The sequence below is a fragment of the Lepisma saccharinum genome, chromosome 5, assembly GCF_977018435.1.
Source record: "Lepisma saccharinum chromosome 5, izLepSacc3.1, whole genome shotgun sequence".
NCBI classification, from domain to species: Eukaryota; Metazoa; Arthropoda; class Insecta; order Zygentoma; family Lepismatidae; genus Lepisma; species Lepisma saccharinum.
In genome coordinates this window covers 49,039,304-49,063,205 of record NC_139233.1, presented here as the reverse complement: position 1 = coordinate 49,063,205, position 23,902 = coordinate 49,039,304, and the positions used below count along the sequence as shown (strand labels likewise).

At 39.4% G+C, this 23,902-nt stretch overlaps 1 protein-coding gene across 1 annotated transcript in view; it reads right to left on the bottom strand.

Moving 5' to 3' along the window:
* The window catches only part of LOC145988022 (methionine synthase-like), a 125,024-nt gene that overhangs the window by 1,467 nt on the left and 99,655 nt on the right, over window positions 1-23,902 (bottom strand). Inside the window, exon 10 of the mRNA XM_083122860.1 lies at window positions 793-974. Within this exon, the coding sequence (XP_082978986.1) occupies window positions 793-974 (182 nt within the window). The remainder of the gene's footprint in view (window positions 1-792; window positions 975-23,902) is intronic.

Below are 23,902 nucleotides of genomic sequence, written 5' to 3'. Positions count from 1 at the left end.
GTGCACAATTTGAATGTATGTTTGGGATCATTATCTTGTTGAAAAATAAGCCCATTACCAACAAGACGACGACCAGAGGGGATGGCATGGTGCACCAATATCTGATGATACCCTTCTTTTACCAATGTTCCCTGAATTTGATGAAGGTCCCCCATCTGGTTTCTGCCAAAACATCCCCACACCATTACACTTCCACCCCCATGTTTCACTGTGGGAACAAGACACTCTTCTTTCATTCTCTCGCCGACCTTTCGACGCACAAAGGTTCGCCTATTGCTGCCAAATAATTCACATTTGGCTTCGTCGGTCCAGAGTACCAGTTTCCAGTAATCCACAGTCCAACCTTGGTGCATTTTAGCCCAGGCCAATCGTTTCGTCTTGTTCACATGTCGTAACAATGGCTTTCTAGCAGCTACTCTGCCATGCAGCCCTTCTTCACGCAACCTATTCTTCACCGTTGACACAGACACAGGCGTCACTCTGCTGTGATTCAGGAAAGCAGCGATGACTGGTGCTGTTAGGCACCTGTTCCGTTTGCTAGTTACTGTAGTATATCTATCGTCAGCTGCAGACGTTACACGAGCTCTTCCACTACGTGCACGGTCAGCATGGCTGTTGGTTTTACGGTATCTGTCCAATGCACAATGAACACCAGTCTTGGAAATATTCAGTTTTCTTGCTATTTCGCGTTCCAAATAACCTTCATTTTTCAGTGCACATATCACAGCATGCTTTTCAACCGAAATCGCCTGTTCCCGACGATGACGGGCCATTTCACACAGCTCCACTTACCTTGCACACCTCACACACAATAATGGGCTCGCAATGTCGCCTGCATGAACAGCATCTGACCCTGAGCCACTGATAAGGATGCGCATGAGGCTGGCTACCATACTGACCGGTTTCACGCACACAGTTGCAATGTTGCCAGCTTCAGCAAAGTTTTTGTCACTTTCCAATTTGCCAACCACATGCTACACATTCGGAAAAAAATTGGTATCGCGTCTTGCGAGGTTCAAACTAGACTACATTGCATTTTCCATGTGTATCATCGTCACGTCTTTCTTGAACAGGAACCTTTGGTTCCATACAACACTCCATACTGATTTTTTAGCCGTTTTTCATGGTGGTGTTAAACTTTTTGTCGGTAGTGTATATATATAAATCTCTTTCATGTGAGCGGTCTGGATTTTTCAGTTTCTCTGGAAGTTAATGTAACTGAAACCGAGCTTGTCTCTTCCACTGTCTGTAATTAAGTTTTTATTTAGTGTATTCTTACCTTTATAATGTGTTGTGTTTGTCCTTGCACTTTTAACTTTTCGCAAGGAGCTTTTTACACACTTTTTTTTAACTCTTAGGTAAGAATTTCAGATAAGGGGCTATTCTCCTGCATACATTGAAGGGTGAAAAATGGCCATATGTGCCAAAGCACCCAACAATTTTAATTAATTACTTCATTCATTCATGAAGAAAGTCTTTTCGAAATTGTCTGCTTTGGTGTGTGTGAAGACACAGAACAATTGATGGTATCAGATGTTTCTCTGTATGTGGCAGCTTCAGACCACGGACACTTTCAGCTAGGTGGTGGCAATATCTTCTTGTGTTTGAAAGGGTCTCCCATACATTGGCTCATTCAGTTTCAGTATGTGGTTAGAATTGCATTTGGAAAACCTGGGTTGCGGAAAAACCAAGCTTAAAAATTACAAAAAAGGAACATTCATTTTGTACTTCAATGCATTATGTTAATAGTTTATTAATAACGTCTAGTTGTTTGAAACAAATCATATCTAAATGTTGAACCACATAAAATATACAATGGGTTGTAATCAAGTTCGTCTTATTACCAAGAAGAAAGATAGCTACAGGTACTAGCATGGGTGATGTACTTAGTCCCTATCCACTATGGCCCTGGGTGTCAATAGTGTTTGTTTTTCTATTTTAATATTTCATTGGTATGCTTAGATACAGTCCGTCACAAAAAAAATAGCACCACTCTTAAAAATTTGCTTGCTTAGCGTGATTTAATAAAAAATCATGATTTTTATCTACCCTTCATGCGACCATGACTCCATCCTTGCTCTTGTCTGGTTCACAGGCTCAGAATAAAATTAATTGTTTTCTATGTCATCCAGTTGCCGGCAGGGGCATCGCAGCTGAGTGGGCGAGGGTGGGCTCTAGCCCACCTTAAAATAATCTCAGCCCACCCATCTGCCCACCCAAATAGGATGAATACATGATATATGTGGTGTGGCTAGAAAAAAAAACAGACTGTTGCTACAAAATCTTTTATTGGTTATTTTGTACAATACCCCTGCACTATCGATACACCGCTCCATACGAATCTTCCATTGCTGGAGACAGTGCTGGAAATCATTTTCCGAAACCATGTTCATGACCTCCGTAGCTTTTGTTTTCACACATTCTACGGTCTTATATCTGGTTCCTTTCAGTGCTGATTTGACCTTTGGGAATAAAAAAAAGTCACACGGAGCGAGATCCGGCAAATTGGGTTGATGTTATAACACTGGGATCCCATACTTGGCCAATAAAGCCTTGACTGACAATGCCGTGTGGGCAGAAACATTGTCCTGATGAAGAATCCATGACTTGCTTTTCCAAAAATCAGGTCGTCATCTTCTTACTCGCCCACTAAGGGTCGTCAGCATTGTAATGAAATATTGTTGCTTGACAGTTTGACCTTCGGGTACACAATTCGAATCAATTCACCGTCATTTGCAAGGTTTGATTCCATTTTTGATGTGCAAGACCATCCAGGACGCTTGTTGTTCGCAATCACTTCTCGTCCCTCTCCAAACCTTTGAAACCAATCAAATACTTGAGTGTGTGATAAACACACATCTCCGTACACTTCCTTCAACAAACCATAAGTTTCTGTGGCGGATTTTCCGAGTTTGATCAGAAACTTCAGATTGATACACTTTCACACTTAATTTCTTTTCCGATGGAGCACAGATGTACGGTTCACTTCGTCCACAAACTACAGAAGAACTGAGTGCCTCGCACCCTGGGCAATCACACAGCTGATATGCAAGATATCACGTTATACACCCATGCACCGCTTATCCTTGACATGCTTTCCATTTTTCGACAGCAACATCAATCCTGTTTTTTTTTTCTAGCCACACCTCGTATATATTATTTAGATAACGTAAGGTAACAAGCTAGTAAATAATTGTAGCATAAAGCACACCTAGCAGCCTTAACAATTGATTGATTGATTGATTTAGTTTGTTTTACTTCGCGTTTTGTGCCTCTTGGCTAATTTGCGAAGATGGGGATGAGTGATGAAATGATGAAATTGATGAATGGACATTCACAAACAACCAAGCCCGACCGGGATTCGAACCCGGGACCCTTGGCGTCGCAGCGCGATGTGCTAACCACTCGGCCACAGGGTCGGGCCCTTAACAATTGATTAACATAACTTAGTTTCACTTGAAAAGTGAAGAACATTTCTAGATTCTTCGTGAAGTTGGTTTCCTTTCATTAACATGCAAGAAATGATTACATGTGCCAAAATGCTCAAATTAAACTTTTAACACATAAAAACAATGAGTAAACCTACAAAATTAGGAAAAATTTATTGAATAAATTTGATCAAAATGGTTATTCTAGAATTCTTTTTTACTATTCCGGTAACTGTGACTAAATGAGTTTTGGCAAATCTTTTTTTAATGTTATCAGTTGAATATAATTTTCCCATTATTACGTTTACAAGTTTTGTTTGTCTTGTGAAAGTCTAGAGAAGCATTTCCTTAACCGATGAAAACTTATTTCACTTTATTTTTATAATATTCATTATTTTTTACAAAATACAGGAAATTTATATGCTGAATTTTTAACACAAAAAAAAGTTGCATACAAAATATTTGTAATAATTGCATTATAAGTAGAGCCCGGAAGTTTGGCAAAATGCCTCTTTTTATCTACTGCATATATTGATAAAATTTTTCCGGATATACGTTTCTTATGTTGTTTCGAATGTTTTGGAAACCTTTTCATTTTGCCTATTTGGGACCCCACTGCCTATTTTTAATTATAATGCCTTTTTTTGACTTTTTCAATGAAATTTGACATTTTTTTTTAAAAAAATGTGTATATATATTATTTTTCTCCCAAAAAACGTTGTTGGCATTTATTTTTCTTCGGTTTATTATGTGAATAATTTTCGCCGTATTTAAGTAATATTGAACTCACGCATGTTTCAACACTGCTGAAGGAGAAAAGTGTGAGAAAAAAGTATTTCATGCTGAGTCAGGATATTGCCTTTCGGTTAACATTTCTTGTGCATGATTGACTGCTGAAGTGGACAGGTTGATTTCGAACACAAAGAAAATATTTCTGAAATCTCCCTCTCGAACCCGAAAATTTCAGGAAGTTGCGATTGAGCTTAGTTTACCTCAGCAACCAGTCTTGACGAGATAGGGAACCTGGATATCAGCAGCTATATATTATGCTAACAACCTTCAAAAAATCAGTGAGGTGATCGATGCTCTTCCAGAAAATGAAGCGGCTTCAATTCGTGAAGTGAAAAAACTCCTGTGCTATTCAAGTTTACTTTTGCACATTATGGTGCATTGCCAGAGACAATTACAATTATAGCATCCATGAAAATCTTCGAGGAATCTATGCAGCAGATGATGGAAGTGCCAGGAGAAAAGGGGTGAGCTGTTGCGGAAAAGTGCTAACAGGTAGTGAGTGCAAATGAGGACTTGAAACAATTGAAAACAATTTGTGATATTCTAAAAGGTGAAAATGCTGTTACCAAAATGAGTCCAGCTACATTAGCTTGTTATATGTATGCTCCAATTACTTCTGTCGAAGTGGAAAGATCATTTTCTATTATGAAAAACATTCTCTCTGACAGACGACTATCAATGAATGTTTAGAACTTAAAAAGCACCTTGTAGTTATGTGCAATCAAGACGGAGAAAATTGAAATGCTCTTCCCAATTTAGATTTTAACATTTTGCCAGAAATTATAGATAAAAGTAAGCGACTTCTAAATGTGCCTTTTTTCGGTTTATTTTGCCTTTTTTTCAATTTTAGTGCCTATTTACCACATTATAAATGCCTTTTTGTCTGCCTATTTTAACGAAAATAAATGCCTGAACTTCCGGGCTCTAATTATAAGTATAAATTTGAGCCATGAACAAGAATGGTCAAGTACAGCACAACATTCATGAATGTCGCTCTACTTTGAAAAATTCCCAGCGTCGGCCCTGGCCATGACCACTGAACCAGAGCCCACCTAAAGATATTTTATCCACCCTTGAGCCCACCCCAAGAAAGATTTTTGGCAAGGCCACTGGTTGCCGGATGATCACATAATTCATAGCGGAGCACAAACGCAGTGGTGCTATATTTTTGTGATGGACTGTATATATAAGTGTGTGTTTGCGGGAACAGGGGGTGGATACCATTGTACAAACATTTCAGCAATTAGTGTAAATCAATTTATTATGTATTTTAGGTGCTACGATAACCTACAACAAAACTTACATCATCAACTGTGCAAGATATATAACCTTATATCTTGGGTGCAGATTTTTGCCTTTTTTATTCCTTTGGAGTAAAACATATGCTTTAATGTTTTAAGTTCATTTCATGGTGTTTCTAGTCCAAAATGCATTTTTATAGTGCCTATAAATGTCTATTTTGAGGGTTAGCACTTATTTTGTTTAATTGTGCGGAAAAATACTTATTCTTCAATTTTTGCTCACGTCGGTTTTTTTGTGCATCTTTGGCTTTCCCTACATTGAAGATGGTAAGCTTTGTTGATGTCGAACTGACTGAAATCTGGCACACGCGAGCAAGAAAATTTTTAGGTCCAATTTTTTGCAAACTGAAAACAATATTGATTTAATGGAGGGCAAATAATTTACTGTGCCCCATGGCATTCTCTCTTTCACAATTGTTTTAATTTTGATCATCGTTACTCAACCTATGGGGTGCGGGTCCTGTGGGGACATTTGGTGGGTCACGAAGTTGGGCTTGAAAATTTATTTACTGTGTCTCAAAAACCTATTTGCAGGCTTAAGTGCTGAATGATCTAAATTTTAGATTTTTCAGCATCCAGGCTCGACAACCTCTGTCCCCTAGCTATGACTGAACTTGATAACACTGAGAAAAGAAGACATTGCGAGCGACGCAAGCAAGAAAATTTAACAAAATGTATTTCTATTTGCATAAAATTTGAAATCGAGAGGGGACAATTGTCTCCCTGTGCCCCCTGTAGGTGCCCTTAGCAGTGAATATTTGCCCTCTTGCCTCCCTAGAATTGATTTCCATTCAAGGTTGGTGGGGGGGATATGCAACCCCCTGTGGTGGCACCTCTGTTCTGGGTAACCTTGGCCTACTTTGACGGAAACATGTTCTAACAAGCAGGTGTTCTAAACATAAACCCCATGCTACAGCATCCCGTGTCTTCGGGCAAGCCTGAGCAGAATATTAATTAGGTAACATACTTTGGCTAAAACTGGTTCTACAAGTGATGCATAGCTTCAGGGATTTGACCTTGACCACGCATTCCCCAACATTCTTTCTTGTCTGGTTCAATCCCTTCCTTGTCCTATGCCGTTGCATACCTTTTCCATCTCCTTGCATTCTAGGTAACATTGGAAAAATGGGTTCTCAAAATCTACCAATGCGTTTTCTAATTGGTCAATCGGGTTCTTTCTTTGTTTTGATGTTCTGACATCATTTGACCTTGACTGCACATTCCCCAAATTCCCTTGTCATCTACCTGCACGGAGTTCACCGTCTCCTGTCTAGCGTCTGAAATCACCGTCTTTCATACCATATAACATTATTACATAGTACACTATAATTACACTGAGGAACAATGAAATTTGCCGCGACCGGAAAACAACCTATTTCTATGTTTTTTGACTTGCTGACCACGAAAATGATGTTCTTTTTTCTCCACCACGTCTAGTTTTTGAAATAACACGAAATTGAAATAAACGTAACAAAGCTTTTTTTCGCCATATGATATACAAGGATTCATCAAGAGAACACGTGTGGCTGTTTTCCCTGCATAATATGAAGAAAGCATTGTAACAACAACAAAAAGGGCAAATATTGTTGTTTATTTTGTTACCCGATAAAATAAGAGTAGAGAATAGTACTTGTTAAAGAGGCAAGGTGATGCATTGTACTGTCTTTATTAATTGAGTTCTGTTTGCTGGAAGTGTAGGTTGTGTGTTAGGTTGTGTGCTTCATTGTGATTGTTTTGTGTGGTATTTGAAAATAGTGCAGTGATGCCTCATAACTGTGTAAATTCACCCAATCTGTTTTGCTATGTGAGTGGTGAGTTCACGACAAAATCCCAACGAAACTCATTTACACCAATAGTGAAGAAAGCTTACGAGGTATATTTCGGATGCAAAATCGGAGACCAATATAAAGGCTGGGCTCCTCATGTCTGTTGCAGTAGATGCTGGCGATATTTACGAGAGTGGTTACATGATACACATCTATCCATGCCCTTTGCTGTTCCCATGGTATGGCGCGAACCTCGAGATCACATTACTGATTGTTACATTTGTTTAACTAATGTTACGTAATTCCCAAGAAAGTCCAAATATATACTACAGTATACAAATTTACCTTCTGCGATAAGACCAGTGCAACATGATGAGACATCATGAGAGACCACCATTGGAATGGTGTTTGGAAGAGGAAACAATCTTCCTCAGATGAACAAATATCTTCTCTTGGACATGATCCTGACTTTCAAGAGTCACGGAAGACACCGCATCTTATCACCCAGCCAGAATTAAATGATTTAGTACGTTATTTGAACCTTACAAAGAAAGAAGCGGAATTGCTGGATTCAAGACTGCAAGGGTGGAACCTGCTGGAACCAGGGACAAGTCTTACATTCAGAAAATGTCAACTAAAATTTTCTTCTGTCTATGAATGGGTCCCTGGTATACTGCAACAATGTCACTGGATTAATGCAGGAGTTGAGAGAAAACTATAAATCAGACGAATGAATGTTGTTCATCGATGCGTGAAAAACTAGCTTGAAGGTGGTCCTCCTGCAGAATGGAAATGAGAAACCTTCAGTGTCAGTTGCTCATGCGAGTGAAATGAAGGACACATATGAAACCATTGCTTTCATTCTCACAAGTGTTAGCTACGACAAACACCAGTGAAACATCTGTGCTGATCTGAAGGGGATGCAATCACGTTTCACGAAATTCTGTTGTTTCCTCTGTCCATGGGAAAACAGAGCAAAGGACAAGCATTACAAAACTAAACCGGCCTCCCAGAGTGTGTTACACACCTGGAGAAAAAAGTGTCTCTCACAAACCTCTTCTCGAAGCCAAGAATGTGTTACTCCCCCACTGCACATCAAGTTGGGGTTAATGAAGAACTTTGTGAAGGCCATGAACAAAGAAGGAAAAGGGTTTGAGTACTTACGAATCAAATTTTCTGGTGTAAGAGATGCTAAAATAAATTAGGGGATTTTTGTTGGCCCACAAATCCGGGAGGTAATCCCAATTTTGAAGAACTGTTAAGTGAATGTGAGAAAGCAGCATGGGGTGCGTTCAAGGGTGTGTGTCGCAATTTCCTTGGAAACCATAGGGCTCACAATTATTCTGAACTTGTAGAACATATGTTGGCAACATACAAAGAAATGGGATACAATATGCCTCTCAAGAAACACTTTCTGTGTTCCCATTTAGACTTTCCCCCCTCTAATCTGGGTGCAGTGAGTGACGAGCAGAGCGAGCTCTTTCACCAACAAATCACAGAAATGGAAAAATGTTATAAAGGCAGATGGTCTCCCAGTTTACTAGCGGATTACTGCTGGAACACAGTCTCATATGTTCAACACGCCTGCTATAAGCGGGAATCAGACAGAAAAATATGATTTGATGGTGCATTACATCTACTGTTTACTTTATTATTTACTATTTTACTGCAACTGCAAATTTTAGTGCATGTCGTAATTACATCATTTACAATCATATTTGGTTTTCTATGAACCTAATGTATTACTAAAAATCACACTACCACATTAAGGTTTGGAGCAAAATTCTATATTTTACCCTTCTTTCAATATGTGGTGAAAATTTTTCAAAATGGTTTCCGCCAGAAATGGTACGTGATACAGCATTTTTGTTATGATTTTTGAAATCAGCGCACCCGATTTATTAAAAATCACCTAATTTCATCCAGCGGCAAAACAAAAAGTTTTAATTTGTTCCTCAGTGTTATTATCAGTACATATCCTCGGTTCGAGTAACTGGACCATCTTGTTTTGTAAAGGGACCTTTACCATTTCCCATTACCACCATTCATATCCATTTACCATTTCCCATTACCACCATTCATATCATTTAATAAACCGTAAAATCTTATTATCAATATTATAAACATTAATTATTATCATTTTATACATTACATACTTTACAGTAATTAACATAAAATCATATGCATAACATTTAGTAGCACCAATTCCCTTCTATTTACATATTTGTCATAAAATTAATATTAATATTTTCATAAAACTTATAAATATGCATATCCATAAAATGTAAATTATTCTAATTATATGTAAATTAATTCTAAGTACATGCAAATTAATTCTAAATATATGCAAATTAATTCTGAATACTAAACATAAATACCGACAGCCACTAACTCGGTAGTAAGCTACTCTCGACAATTTCTGTGCCAATGAGAAACAAAGAAAATGTCGTCTGCTAGTCCAAGTAATGAACATTTCCACTCAATTTTTTTTACAGAAATTTTAAAATCTACACCTTGAAAAGATGAACCCTGCAAGTTTCTCTGCGATCAGTTTAAGGCAAAAATGAGGGGCCATTCCATGTCAAATTGACCAATTTCAGAAAAGTTTCCAGGTCATGGTTTTTTTGATTTGGATGAAATTTGTCATGATGGTTCAATCATGTCTGGAAGGCTAGTATTCCAAACATTAGGTTCCCTCAGCTTTTTTTATTAGCAATTAAAATACTCCAAAATATGCCTCAAAAAGCCTTACATGTCAAAATATGCATATTTTGTGTGCCTGCTGTTACAACTATAATCCACCCAGGAAGGTGGCATTAATTTTTCTAGCAACCCTGATGTGGGCTCAGTATGCACACATTATGTTGCCTCCATATCTATCGCCCAGTCCATATTATAGTGTATAAAATTCCACATGGGTTTTTATTGGGGATCGAATCTCAGGCTGTGTGAGAGCCTGTTGCGAGAGGTATTGGGCACAAGGGGGGACCCCCTGTGAAATGAGGAGAACACTTAAGGCGAAGAGAGACAATTACGCACCAGTTGTGCATTTATTTCAATATCATCGCAATGGGCACTGTTATTTAAAAAAAGGGTTTAGTATGCAATAGAGTATGAATTTCTCTCCATGTTGCAAGTGGAAACTGTTTTTCAAGTTGTATAATAAGCTAGACACAATGTTTGAAAAATATGATTAATAAGTATTTACAGCATCCTATGTGTTCCTTATGGGAAATCAACTTCAAGTTACGGCTAATCAAATAGGAGTTTCGACTTTTGCTTCTACTATGACATAGTTCGACGTGTCCTTTTCCGTCCATGTACTTTTCTATGTCATTGGATGTTTGATATTCCCGAGAGAACGAATAAAATAATGGTCCCATAAGCCTAGTGGATTTCTCCTTGCCTCCTACGGCCATCCTGGCAGTGTTGGCAAACCTGATGCACATAAAAGAGCTAATTTCACCATTAACAGAACTAAAGATGACTTTCAAGGAGCTAGATTAACGAAGGCTGCATAAAATATAAAATGCCTCCTAGGATAATTTTAGGTGTCAGAGGGGTGGGGGAGCTGCTATTACTGTTAGCTTTGAAGTGATGGCAATTTATTCTTAGTTTTCACTGCCTAGATTTGGAGGCATCACCCAACTCAGTAATCCAATGATGCTCATATGAAATGGAAAATATAGGATTCCCAGATAACAATATTGTCATCTTCACCTTATGCACGGCACAATATATAAAAATAGCTCGGAAGGTAAGAGGGGGTGGGTGACGCAGCCTATATATGAATATCGCGTCACGTGTAAAATGTAGACTCATGGCAAAGGTTGGTCTTTATGGGCCGGAACCAGTGGTGCCATAATAGCGGGGCAGAGGGCAGGTGCCACAGTTCACAGCCAAACGAGTGCACGAAAGAACCAGATCTGGCTCCAAAAGAGCGAAGTTGGCAACAGTGATCGGCAGCTGCCCCAGCGAGAACGACCTAGGGGAAATTGTCCCTCTTTCCTTTAAACATTCGATTTTAACACTTCGGTTGACTTATCTGACAGGGTCGTGAGAATAATAGAAGGGGGATAAAGGAACGTTCGTTTACCTCTGGTGTCTTGTAGAGTTGATGGTCTCGTTGATTCAGTAGACAAGGCATGGTCCTGAAATAAATTTCTTTCGGTAGCTCAACTCCCGTGGAAACTCCTTACGTAACAATTGATAAATCGGAACCAACGACTGTTTACGCAATAAATTTCTGAGTACAACTGGGATGAGAAATGGCCTCTCGAACTATTTATTGGAGATTCTAATTTCCGATCGTTAAAGCCGTTGGCGAGTCCACGACTGTCGTTAATGGTGCTTTTTGCCTAAGGTGGAGTTTACTTATTTTTCGTACAATTTCCGGTAGATTCGTGTGTCAGCTGATTTTTCAAGATCCGCTGAAGATTGCCGGTGTTGTGTGTTTGTAAGAAGCTCTTTCCAGCGCTTCAACGGACCCCTTGGAGAAGTGATTAGACTATCGAGTTATGACGCCAGGGGTCCCAGGTTCAAGTCACATCTTCGGCATGATAGGATATGTGACTGAATATGCAAGAAATTGAATAATGACTGGAAAATAGGAGATATCCAAGCCAAGTTGCATACACTACATTATCAGACCTTCCTCTAATGTGTGTCAAAATTTCAACTTGTTATTGCAACGCGCTAGTGCACAGTAAAGGTAGACTGTTTAATGCCCAGCGCGTTTTCACCGGGAAGTTTAAAATTGCGCAAGGTTTGAAAAAAAATATGAATCAGTAACTACGAAGTCCAAGCTACACGACTATTGTTGAAAAACCCCAATTTTCACTCACCAAAGAGAAGAAGAAGAAGACGAAAGTTTAATATTTTTTTTTTTACAAAATTTTAATTCCATTGGGCCTCCACATAGGCAACACCTGGACGTGAGGGTTCGACACAGTTCCTGCATATTGCCCGATGTGTACAAGAATTGCTTATTTAATGATGATACTTTCTTAGAAAAATATTTTCCAATACAAAAGCCATGCTATTTTACCATGAAATTCAAAATTGTTATCTCGGGGAACTATGAATCCTAGAGTTAAAAATTATATCTCAGTACACACTAAACTATACACCTATGGTCGAGTAAACTTAATTTTTATTTATCAAGTAGAAGAATAAGACAAAGTTAAATAAAACAATATTTTTACGAAATTTTAATTTCATCGGGCCCCCACGTAGGCAACGCCGGAACGTGATGGTTTAAAACGGAAAGTGCATCTTGCCGGACATGTGTTTCATTCTTGTGGCAAGAATTGGCCACTTGCTTCTGATACTTTCGGAGAAAAAATATAATTTCTAATGTAAAAGCAGTATTTTTTTCGGGGGAAATAGCACCATTCCCCCCTTCTCCCAGCACACACAAAATATATCCAGAATCAAGTAGAAGTTTACTAATTACTAGTAGGATGCTTCAAGACTCTTTGTGTATCACTCAAAACATTTACTTCCGAGCATTGCCTGAGTCGCAGTATGCTCCAAATGTCGAAAAAACCAAATGTGACATATTTCACAACTTGGCGTTTAAGGTTTAAAACATGTATTAGAACAGATGACCACTTTTCTTGAAACAACCACAAAATTGGGCTTTGTCCTCGCAAAAATTCACTAAAAAGGAAGTAGACGATTATTTACAATTCTTTAGACACACAGAGACATTAACAGGGTTAGTTAAAATCATAGGACACCCGTTTCATCTCAGAAATTGAATGGAAAATGAAATATCTGAATACCACAGCTAAGAGTGGTGACGACTAACCTTTCAAGATGGAACTACAAAATACCCGCCAAATTGATATCCGCCATCTTGGTTTCAGATTAGTTTTCCCCCCAAAACTGGTCTCAGCCCCCCTGTAGCCCCCCTAGATTTTTGAAATACGGTAGATGAATTTCCATCGAAAACTTAAAAAGTAGAAAACATTATAAAACTTCCATTGGGGCAAGTACAATGTTCAAATACATTTTCTAGTTCGTTAGATCGCCTTATTTATGATGTGTTGTAAAATTTAATAGGGAGACAACAGCTGCAGATATGCCTGGATAACAGTGGCCACTGATAATTTATTTGATACTAAGTAATTGGCCAATCGAGTCGCCAAACTTGCTACGAAATCTGGTGCCTGCCTGGCAGGTGAACGTATTCAGTGACTGCAGGATTCTTTGATTGTTAGCATATACAGTTTCTGAATAGGTCTAGCAGATGTGACAAATGAATTTTACATGAATAAGTAGGACGACGTTCAAAATCTAAAGAAGTGTTATGTTTCTTTTCTGTTTGCTAGTTCCAGATCGGAGTACCGACAATTGCACGAGTGTTAGCGATGTTCTCTCATTGGTTTCGTCGTTATATCTATTCTCATCGCTGCAAATATTCGAGAGGGACAAATACGATGATAAAGAATCAAAGAGTACACAAACTACCCAATTCTTAAATGCTAACATTAAAATTGGGCTCCCACCCCAGATAGTCTTGCCGTAAACCTGTATCAAGGGGTCCTGGCTTCCATTCTCAGTCGAGGTATAACATGTCATTAAGTGGTTCGGTTGGGATTTCACTAGAAACTGTAGCTCTCTGTGCATATTGTGGACCTTAATACAAATCCAATCAACTAATGATTGCTATGGTGCGAAAATCAGCATGCTTGGGCAGTTTTATTGCTCGCAGTCCTAGTCCTACATTGGGAGGCTAGATAATAATTTCTGCAGTACCGTCATAGTTGTATCCGTGCAAGACAATCTTTGATACGATTCTGTCCAGTATTTATTAATAATATATTCTGAAATAAAATTATAATCTTCAGCAGTTATTTTCACTAATCAAAATGCTCAGTGCAAGGGTTGCAATTCTATTAATTGTCAATATATGTGTCCCCTAATGGAGATGAATTGTAATGAAAATATGTTTGTTCCTTGAGAGTGGCACCTCCTATGTTGACGGTATTTCTCATATCCTCCCCATTTTTAGCCCTAAGTTCTGAATTTCAGTTGTTGAACAAGAAAATGTAAGATATGAAAAACAACATTAAACACTGCCATTTACGAACTTTACAAGCTTTGTGTTATTGAAATGTGCATATCCCCATCAACGGCTGTTTGTTGCAAATCAGGTGTTATCTTCGTAATCGAATTGGCAAAGAGAGGTTGAGTGCTTTATTTATTCTCTCTTCAATGTCAGGCATATCCACCCCTACTGAGTCTGCATGCATTTATACGCTCCACAAAATTATTGATAACCCTCTCGCAGATGTCTGTCCCGATGCCTCCAGTCACCCGTATGATTTCCGCCTTCAGTTCCAAAAGGGTTTGTTGGCGTACACCTGTGATTTCACAAGCCCCCATAAGAATAAAATTACAGGGTGTAAGATCACACTCCACCTGCCAAAACCCACACCACACAGTCGTTCTCAGCGGATGGATGGATTTCTCGCTCCTGGATTATTCGAGGATTTTCGGAAGGAAACCACAACAAACGAGTCAAAACAATTGAGGCTACATTAATCGGCATGACAACAGATGCCAACATTGGTAAGAACAGGTCTGCCAACCTCGAAACAAAACAATAGCGCTCGATCCAAATTCGCGTCCTATACGGAACAACCTTTATACAGGGTGTTTCGTAAGTTCGTTTACAACGCTTGGGAGGTGATTGTACGAGTGAAAATAAGGTGGAAAATTCATGTAACGAAATTCCGGAAACGGCTTTGTTGCCGAGTTATTGACGTTTGAAAACGTGGGAAAATGATTTTCCGAAGTGAATAATGGCAAAACGGGTGGAGAGAAGTCGTCCGTGTTGGGCGGTCCACTAAGAAATTGGGTACGCTCTTGTCAAAAAATAAAACGGCAATGTTGTGCAATGTCGGCGCAAGGGATTTCCCAAAGGACGCGAACGAAGATGTTGACGGGAGTGGGGTGGGTGTGCGTTCTGCGTGAGCTGGTATCGACGAAAATTGGCATGTGTTGAATGGCACCAAAGAACAAAGAAAATTTCCTGAGCGAAGGGCACCATGACGTAAAAACGAAAAAAATGAACTGTCATAGGTTGCATACCCTGAAGGGCAGATGGCTGTCCGTGTGATCTGACGTTAAGTACCACATTTCCCGCTAGGGGCGCCAACAGTGTAGGTTTCCTCATGAAGGAGCACACGTGTCTGTACCATTCGTGCTTCAGGTGCTGTGCCAGCAGCAGGTTGTTAAACATTCACTGTTGAATGGAAAGACGTGATTCTTGGACAGTAGTGTTGGGCAAACATTTGACCCAGCAGTGTTACGTGTTAATTCTTAGGCACAGCCCATCGTGTTCTGTGAAGTGAACTAGTGTTAACGACCATAAACACTTGTAGCCCGGTGTAAGGGATGGCTGCATACACGTCCCAAGAGCTGGCGGACATGCATCTGATTAATGGGGAGGCTGGAGGTAATAGCCGTGCTGCAAGGCGTCTGTATGGGGCACGTTTTCCAAATAGGGTGTTACCATCGCACACCTTATTTCAAACTGTAGACACTCGACTTCGGGAAACAGGATCAGTGTTGCCACCTCGTCGAGAAGTTGGACGACCGCGAAGTGTGAGAACACGACGGTTTGTGGAAGATGTGCTAACTGCAGTGATGGATCATCCAGGCACCAGTACGCGCGCACTAGCCCACGAACGAATCACCTCCCATGTGAATGTGGCGAGTCCTGGCAGAAGAGGGGATGCACCCGTACAAATTGAAGAAAGTGCAAGACCTTTTACCTCGTGACTTTGGCCCACGTGAGGACTTTTGTCAATGGTTTGTTCAACAAATTGAAACTATCCCCAATTTTCAGAATACGGTACTATGGACTGATGAGGCTATCTTCACGAAAACTGGTGTGTTCAATAGGAAAAACAGTCATGTGTGGGAACATGAAAATCCACATGCACTGCTAGTGGCACATCATCAGCACAGATTTGCAGTGAATGTGTGGTATCCGCATGACCATTTGATTGGACCGTACATTCTCTCTGTTCGCCTATGTGCACCCCCACATTTCGATCGGAATGTGCGCCATTTCCTCAATACCGCATTCCAGAACCAGTGCATTGGCAGGGGAGGGCCTGTGCCATGGCCACCTCGATCGCCTGACATTACGCCCCTGTATTTCTTCCTCTGGGGAGAGATGAAACGCCTCGTTTACGAAACACCTGTCGTGTCAGCCGAGGACCTCGTTGCCCGTATCAATGTAGCTGCAGCATCGATAGCAGAAACGCCGGGGTTGTTAGGTCGCACTAGACAATCCTTGATTCGCCGTTGTCGCCTCTGCTTGGAAGTACATGGTGGACACTTTGAAAACCGTCTGTGATGAGGTTCCCTTCACATCTCCATTAAGCATACTGTGTGCCCTTCAGGGTATGCAACCTATGACAGTTCATTTTTTCGTTTTTACGTCATGGTGCCCTTCGCTCAGGAAATTTTCTTTATTTTTTGGTGCCATTCAACACATGCCAATTTTCGTCGATACCAGCTCACGCAGTACGCACACCCACCCCACTCCCGTCAACATCTTCGTTCGCGTCCTTTGGGGAATCCCTAGCACCGACATTGCACAACATTGCCGCGTTATTTTTTGACAAGAGCGTACCCAATTTCTTAGTGGACCGCCCAACACGGACGACTTCTCTCCACCCGTTTTGCCATTATTCACTTCGGAAAATCATTTTCCCACGTTTTCAAACGTCAATAACTCGGCAACAAAGCCGTTTCCGGAATTTCGTTACATGAACTTTCCACCTTATTTTCACTCGTACAATCACCTCCCAAGCGTTGTAAACGAACTTACGAAACACCCTGTATATATATATATATATATATATATATATATATATATATATATATATATATATATATATATATATATATATATATATATATATATGTGTGTGTGTGTGTGTGTGTGTGTGTGTGTGTGTGTGTGTGTGTGTGTGTGTGTGTGTGTGTATATATATATATATATATATATATATGTGTGTGTGTGTGTGTGTGTGTGTGTGTGTGTGTGTGTGTGTGTGTGTGTGTGTACATAAATAAAATGTTGGTGCGCATGGAAAATTCCAATTTAGAAGAGCACACATGGATTTCCTATTTTTTAATTGAAAGTTTACAAAAAGAAATTTTATTTCTTTATTTTCTTAAAATTTATGGTTATATAAAAACAGATAATTTCCAAACATGAAACTCTAGACCCCGTTTTAGGCTCATTTCGAATATGATGGAACGGAAAATCAGAAGTTTGTTGTTTAGAAGTAGGGAAGAAACATGCATTTATTCATTTTAATGCGGGGTGCGATTTGAAGGGGCGAAAGGAGGATTTCACCCCCTCCCCTGTTTTGAACCATCAAATCTCTGGTTATGAATCACACATCTCAACCTGGGACCATAATTTCCAACCCACTTGTAAACTACATCGGACTTACGGTGCCCCAGTTGAATTCAATTAAGTTCAAAGGGTTCCGGGTTCGATACCCGGTGGAGGCACATAGTGGTTCCGATCTCACTTTAAACTGTAGGTCCAGTCCCGATTAGCCTTACTATGTATAAAGTGGACTTAAAACACCACATCAATCAATCAATTCAATTAAGTGTACCGCACCATTGCTACATGGTACATAAAAAAATGTCGGTACACGATTCATGGCGACTGTGCACAGTGACCTATGGGGACCAAGCCCACCCAATAATTTATGCTATTTTTTGCGAACTTATAATTCAAGTGTTTGAGCCCACCCAATCAATGATTTTGAAAAGTTGGCGCCCCTGGGTGTGTGCCTCTTAGATGCCATGTATTCGGTATTTTTTCAGACTTCTGGTGTTTTACAAGTACTTTTGTACTGAATACTAACACTTGGCTGTCGTTTAATCCTTTTGAAGCGCTTATTGAGATCTATAGTGTTTCTTGTGTCTTAAAAAATATAAGTCGAGATGGTCCCCGATCGACTCGTGTGAGGACTTGTTAAACATTTGACAAAGTAGTTATTTGTGATGGAACTTGCAATATTTTAAGACTCTCTTCAAGTACTTTCATTGTATGTGGAAAACCGAAATCCTTCAGTTCTTAGAGCAAAGTAGGAAATTGACATGGCTACTCTTGAAACATTGAAAATAATTTATTGATTCACCGTAGTTTGGGACTTAGAGGATAACCATACGTTCGAAAGCATTTTGTTTCAATCCTTGGTGGACAATTTGAATAGCCAGTTTGAAGACTTAGGTTTATTTTCGCATGTAGTCCTATTAAATGCACACCCATGGCATTTAGATGATTAAGAACGTGTGTTTTATGGTGGCATGTCAGGTGAACTTTAAGGTAAGCGAAAGCATGTGTGAGTCACTAGTAAAAATGTTCACATCTGCAAAGAAAATCCAAAACACATTTTCATTCTCACTCAAGGACTGTGAATTCAATTCAAATTGTACCAATATCTACAGCTAAATATGAACGTGGGTTGAGTGACATGAATCTAACCTTTACTGAACAAAGTGAGATTAAATATTTTCTTGGATCATAGAATGCATTGCCGTAAATCAATTTTGGTGATGTTTTATTTCCCTGAAATATGAGCTCCCAATTGCCATTTTAAACTTTCGTTTTGAAAGTTATTCAAACATAAAAATGGTTATCGGGAGTCATTTTAAGGGGTTTTCCCGACTTCATTACTGCCTTCGTTTGATTTTTTCTCTAAAAATTTCGGGCGGCTGTAGCTCCTTTAGCTCCCCCTCTGCGTGTACCAGTGTCTGGAGACAGTTCTACGTAGATTCCAAGTTGTTATCTGATGCTTATGTGCATGATCATCATGTTTACCTCTCCCTTCCTGTTTTGGTGTTGTTAAACATTCCTTTATTTGATGTTGAAATTTCTCATTTTGCGTGCATGGTTCTGCAAGTCATGGACAGTTAATAAAGCTACTTTGCAGATAGAAATTTCAACTCCATGAACCTGTACGTAATACGAAGAGGTTACTGATCTTGTCGACTGCTCTCCATTCTTTTTCGGATACACCATCTTCCTTTGGCGTCATTTTCATGGCATCCATAAGTTTAATATTCTGGGCATTAAAATCTCCCAGATCACAAACTGAGTAAAAGATATTTTCATTTCTGCGAGAAATTTGTGGTAACCTTTCCCATCGATAAGCGTAGGAAGGTCCTAAGGTGACAGGCTGCAGCATCTTCTTTGTTTTGTCAGATACATAATGGCGTCCCGCATTACGTAGCCATTTTGTTTTCTCTCGGCGCTACTGTAGGCATTTCAGCTGCCTTTTCCTTGAAGGTCTGGGATTTCGTGGCGATATTTTAGCTAAAGTGATCGCAACTCCAACTGGCGGTTGACCTCGAAGGCTATTTCTGGCGCTTTCTTTCGCCCAATCATTTTCGGGGGTGTGTGGTCCAATGGGTGTCAACAGACTCAGTTGCGAAGTAAAAGCTGAAGGGATCACATCGCTCTCCCGAATCAACGTTGCCAAGCGTACTTCTGTTTTTGCCAGTTTTCTTTATATTACTGTGTATCCGCCTGCATTACGACCTATTTGTGGTCCTTCCGGAAACTTCATCGTTCAGGACCACGTGTGCAGTTGTACCATTAACCCCCGCTGATTTCTGATTTCTGGTGCTGACCCGAGAAGACTCTTTCTAGCATTACAGTACGTTTGGCAACATGTGGTGTACCCAACGCTCATTTGTTTCTTCCCGCGAACAACGTTCGGCACCTCGTGACTCGAAAATGTCCGATCTCGGTCGAAGAAAATTCAACTGATAGCTGATTCGCCGTTTCCCAGCCGCCAGTTGAAGTTGCGTTCAGTATAGTCTTCCAATTTTGGGTGCAAGAGTGAGAAAACGCAGCATGAACAGATGACATGAGAGACAGGTACAAGTCACAAGAAATAATTTTACAATACTACCGCCCACTGGCACTTCTCACTTAATGAAACAAGTTTCGCATAGATATTTACTTGGTTTTTACGACAGATACCTCATATTAAGTTAATGTGATCAGGAAATTGTAACAATCAATGTTTTATGCAGGACACTAACTGTCGACGGAGATAGTCACAAGCCACAGTGAACATAACTACAATTGTTATTCATTATTACAATAACCGACGGTTCCTTCTACCCTGAACTGCTAGTTGACGGGTGACAGGAATCTTCACTATCACTATAAAAAAGAACTGACTCATAAATTCCGTCACTATTTACACCAAAATCCAATTTTTCCTACAGCCGATGTTGCGGGTGAGTCCATCTCCGTGAGGCTTATGACTTTATCACTACACAGAGGGCAAGGAAATTCAGTCATGCATTATTTTGCCATCCGATGGGAAATATGACAATGTCTTGCACTGCCTGTACAGAAGGTTGCTTTTTGAACCTAGATACACGACGGCATGTTAATCCCAATAAACTTGTGGCTTTTTATTACCTCCCACTGACCCCTTCGTGTATGTATTGGTGTGTTATTTCTATTGCAGCAAATTAATTTAGATGGAGTTTATAATGAATATATACATATAATAAATAAGAATTGTTGCTTTAAACCACCTCAAAGTTTCAGAATACGCCACTGGGTGGAAGTAAACACATGGGCGGAGTTTGAGTTTTTGCTTGGGGGGGCGGACTCTGGGAGAAGCATATTATATTATAATTTTACCCCTTTTCCCACTCGAGTTGAATGCAAGGATACCTCCGCAAATATCGAATGAACAGTTTTCATCATGTGCAATTCTCCAGTAAATGTTTTCGCCGATTCGTACTACCTTCGTTTTCTTTGTTACAAACAAGTATTCTTTGCACATTACATGAAGGAGGAGAGTTTGATCTACATTTCACATTGGTCAGCTGCCTCTACCTGCTTTCAGGATAATAAGCTTGTAGGGTAGTGGATACCGTTAAGGGTTGTCAACCTGCCGGTCTTGGGTTTAAACCCCTTCCGGTGGCAGAAAATTTTTATAAGTTTTAGACATATCCCATTGTGCTCATTGTCCACGCCTTGTGAAACGGAATGATTCAGTTTGGAATTAACGATGGGAGGAGGGGAAATAACAAAATCTCTATTTCAACTAACCGAGAAGTGGAGAAAAATTGCATAATTCTTATAAATATTAATATTACATTCATGTTTTTAGTGGTATAGTCGTAGGTAAAATCAAAGATCTTACGTGGAAGATTTTATCTTGCTCTCACTCAACCAAAAAGCATTTCGCACCTATCGAATACATTCTCCAATACATTTTAAAATGTTATTGAATGTTTCATGTCGATAATTTGATCAATGCATCAATTCTTGACGCTGAGACGATATTCTCTGCAACTACATCTTCCCTCCTCTAGTCTCCGGTCTTTTCTATTCTTCTCTTCTCCTTCTTCTCTTCCCTCCTTCTCCTCTGCTTTATCTCATATTGCCCTCCCTCCATTTCTCCCCTCTTGTCTCCATCCCACACTTCTCCACTCCTCTTATCTCCTCTCTTGTCTTATATTTCCGACTCGACTGCACTCTTCTCCTCTTCTTTTAGTTCTTCTCTTCTTCTCTCTTTCACTTTATTCTCCACTCCCCTATACTCGTCTCCTTCTCTCCTCTTCAAACTCCTCTTCTCTCATCATGATTGCCTTTCTCTCTTCTCTCCTCTTTCCTCCATTTTCCTCACCTCTTCTCGCATATTTTGCCTTTCTCGTCATTACTTCTCCTATCCACTTCTGTCCTTCATTTTCTTCCCTCCTTTGCTTTTCCTCTTCCCCTTTTGCTTTCTCTCTTCTCCTCTCTGTTGTCCCCTTCTGTTTCATCTCTCATCTTTTCCTTTGTGTAGACTCATCAGCTATGAAATACTGGAAAATAGATTTTCTTTCTTTCAGAGAGTATTTCTAATTTGCAACAAATCTAATACCGATATTTTTTCTAGTTTTATACAATAATACTTGGATTTCTTTCTTTCGCGTATTTTATAAATATCAATTGTGCATGTGGCAACCCTGAAATTTAGCCTAACTCTACACGCAACCCAACAACGCCTTGGGTAAGTTTGGTTGCCTAGTTTAAAATGTCGTTGTCCTAAAACTTTTAAGAGCCACTGTACAACAGTAAGCTTCAGAAATTTTAGAAAAATAAAATTGAAAAGTTCTTTTGATGCCTCAGCAGTAACTGTTGACTCAACACAAAGTCATTTTACTTTTTTCGTTCTTCAAACTGTACACATCAATCAAATCGTCTAAGACCCGCTATTGCGGTGCAATTAATGTTACCTCACATGCCATCATGCCAAACGTCAAGATTTGCGGTATGGCTTCATAACAAAAATGTCATGTGTTATTTTTTAGTCTTTTTTAAGTTGGGGGGCAGGCCCTCCTTGGCCCCTCCAGAACTCCGCCTATGCGTAAACAGCGTTTCAATAACAGTACAATAACATGGTTGTATTTAGAGGGGGGTTTCTAGGGTTGAAACTCCCCCCAAAAATTCTCCCATGTCGGATTGTAATAAGCTCAGAAACCAAAATCTGGAACTCATTTTCAAAAATGTATTCGAAGTTTCAAAGAAATACAACAAGGAGACAATGTTGAAACGATCCATCTAGAATTTTATACATTTGTAATTCTGAAACTTGAGTGGAACAGTATTATTTCTCGGAATTGCAGCCCACCCACGCGACCCCTTCAATTTCACTTCTGCTGTCCTCTTTCCAGTATTATTCCCCTTGATAGGAGTTGAAACCTCGGATCACCAGGTTTGTAGCTGTTTACGTTTGCGATTGCGGCTACAATACATGCACCGGGGTAAGTTTTTAAAAAGAATAACTGGTCACATAGTTTTCATCATTCCAAAAATTAAGTTTCAAGGTCAAACAAAAACTTTATGACAAAAATTTCCATCTAACTTTTAACGTTTTTCTTTGAAGGTGTTTAAAATTTAATAACAAAGTATAATAATTGTGCATTTCAGTACACACTGTATGCTGTGTGAAACGTAAATAAAAAAAATAAAAAAACTTGTGCCGGATATTCACTCATCTGCTGGACTGAGTAAGCCTTCTAAAGGAAATAAAAACAGCAAGAATAATTATAATAATAATAATAATTATTATTATTATTATTTTGGTATAAAATTTCTTTATAATTATGATATTTTAATTATTATTATATAATGATTGTCATTATTTCTATTATTCAAATTTCTGGCGACGCCCGTGAGAACAATTATGAAGGACCCCCCTGATTTTTTTTTCTGCCTACGGCCATTTACAATAATAATAATAATAATAAAACTTAGCAACTGGAATGGACGAGATGATCGCATAGATCTGCCATTTCAACATTTGGCTAAATATTCAAATATTTTAATTTTGTTTAGCGTCGAGTTCTTACGATCAACACCACACGACACTTCACCTTTTCACCACCGCATGCGCTAAGAGTTTTTTTGTAGAGGTGATGGTGCAGACCTAAATTATTGCACACTTATGAACCACCTTCTTTGGTCAAGCCCGTCCTTTGACTTGTGACGTCATAAAAATTCAATGTATTAAAGCATATACTTTGACCCTAACATGCTTAGACTAAA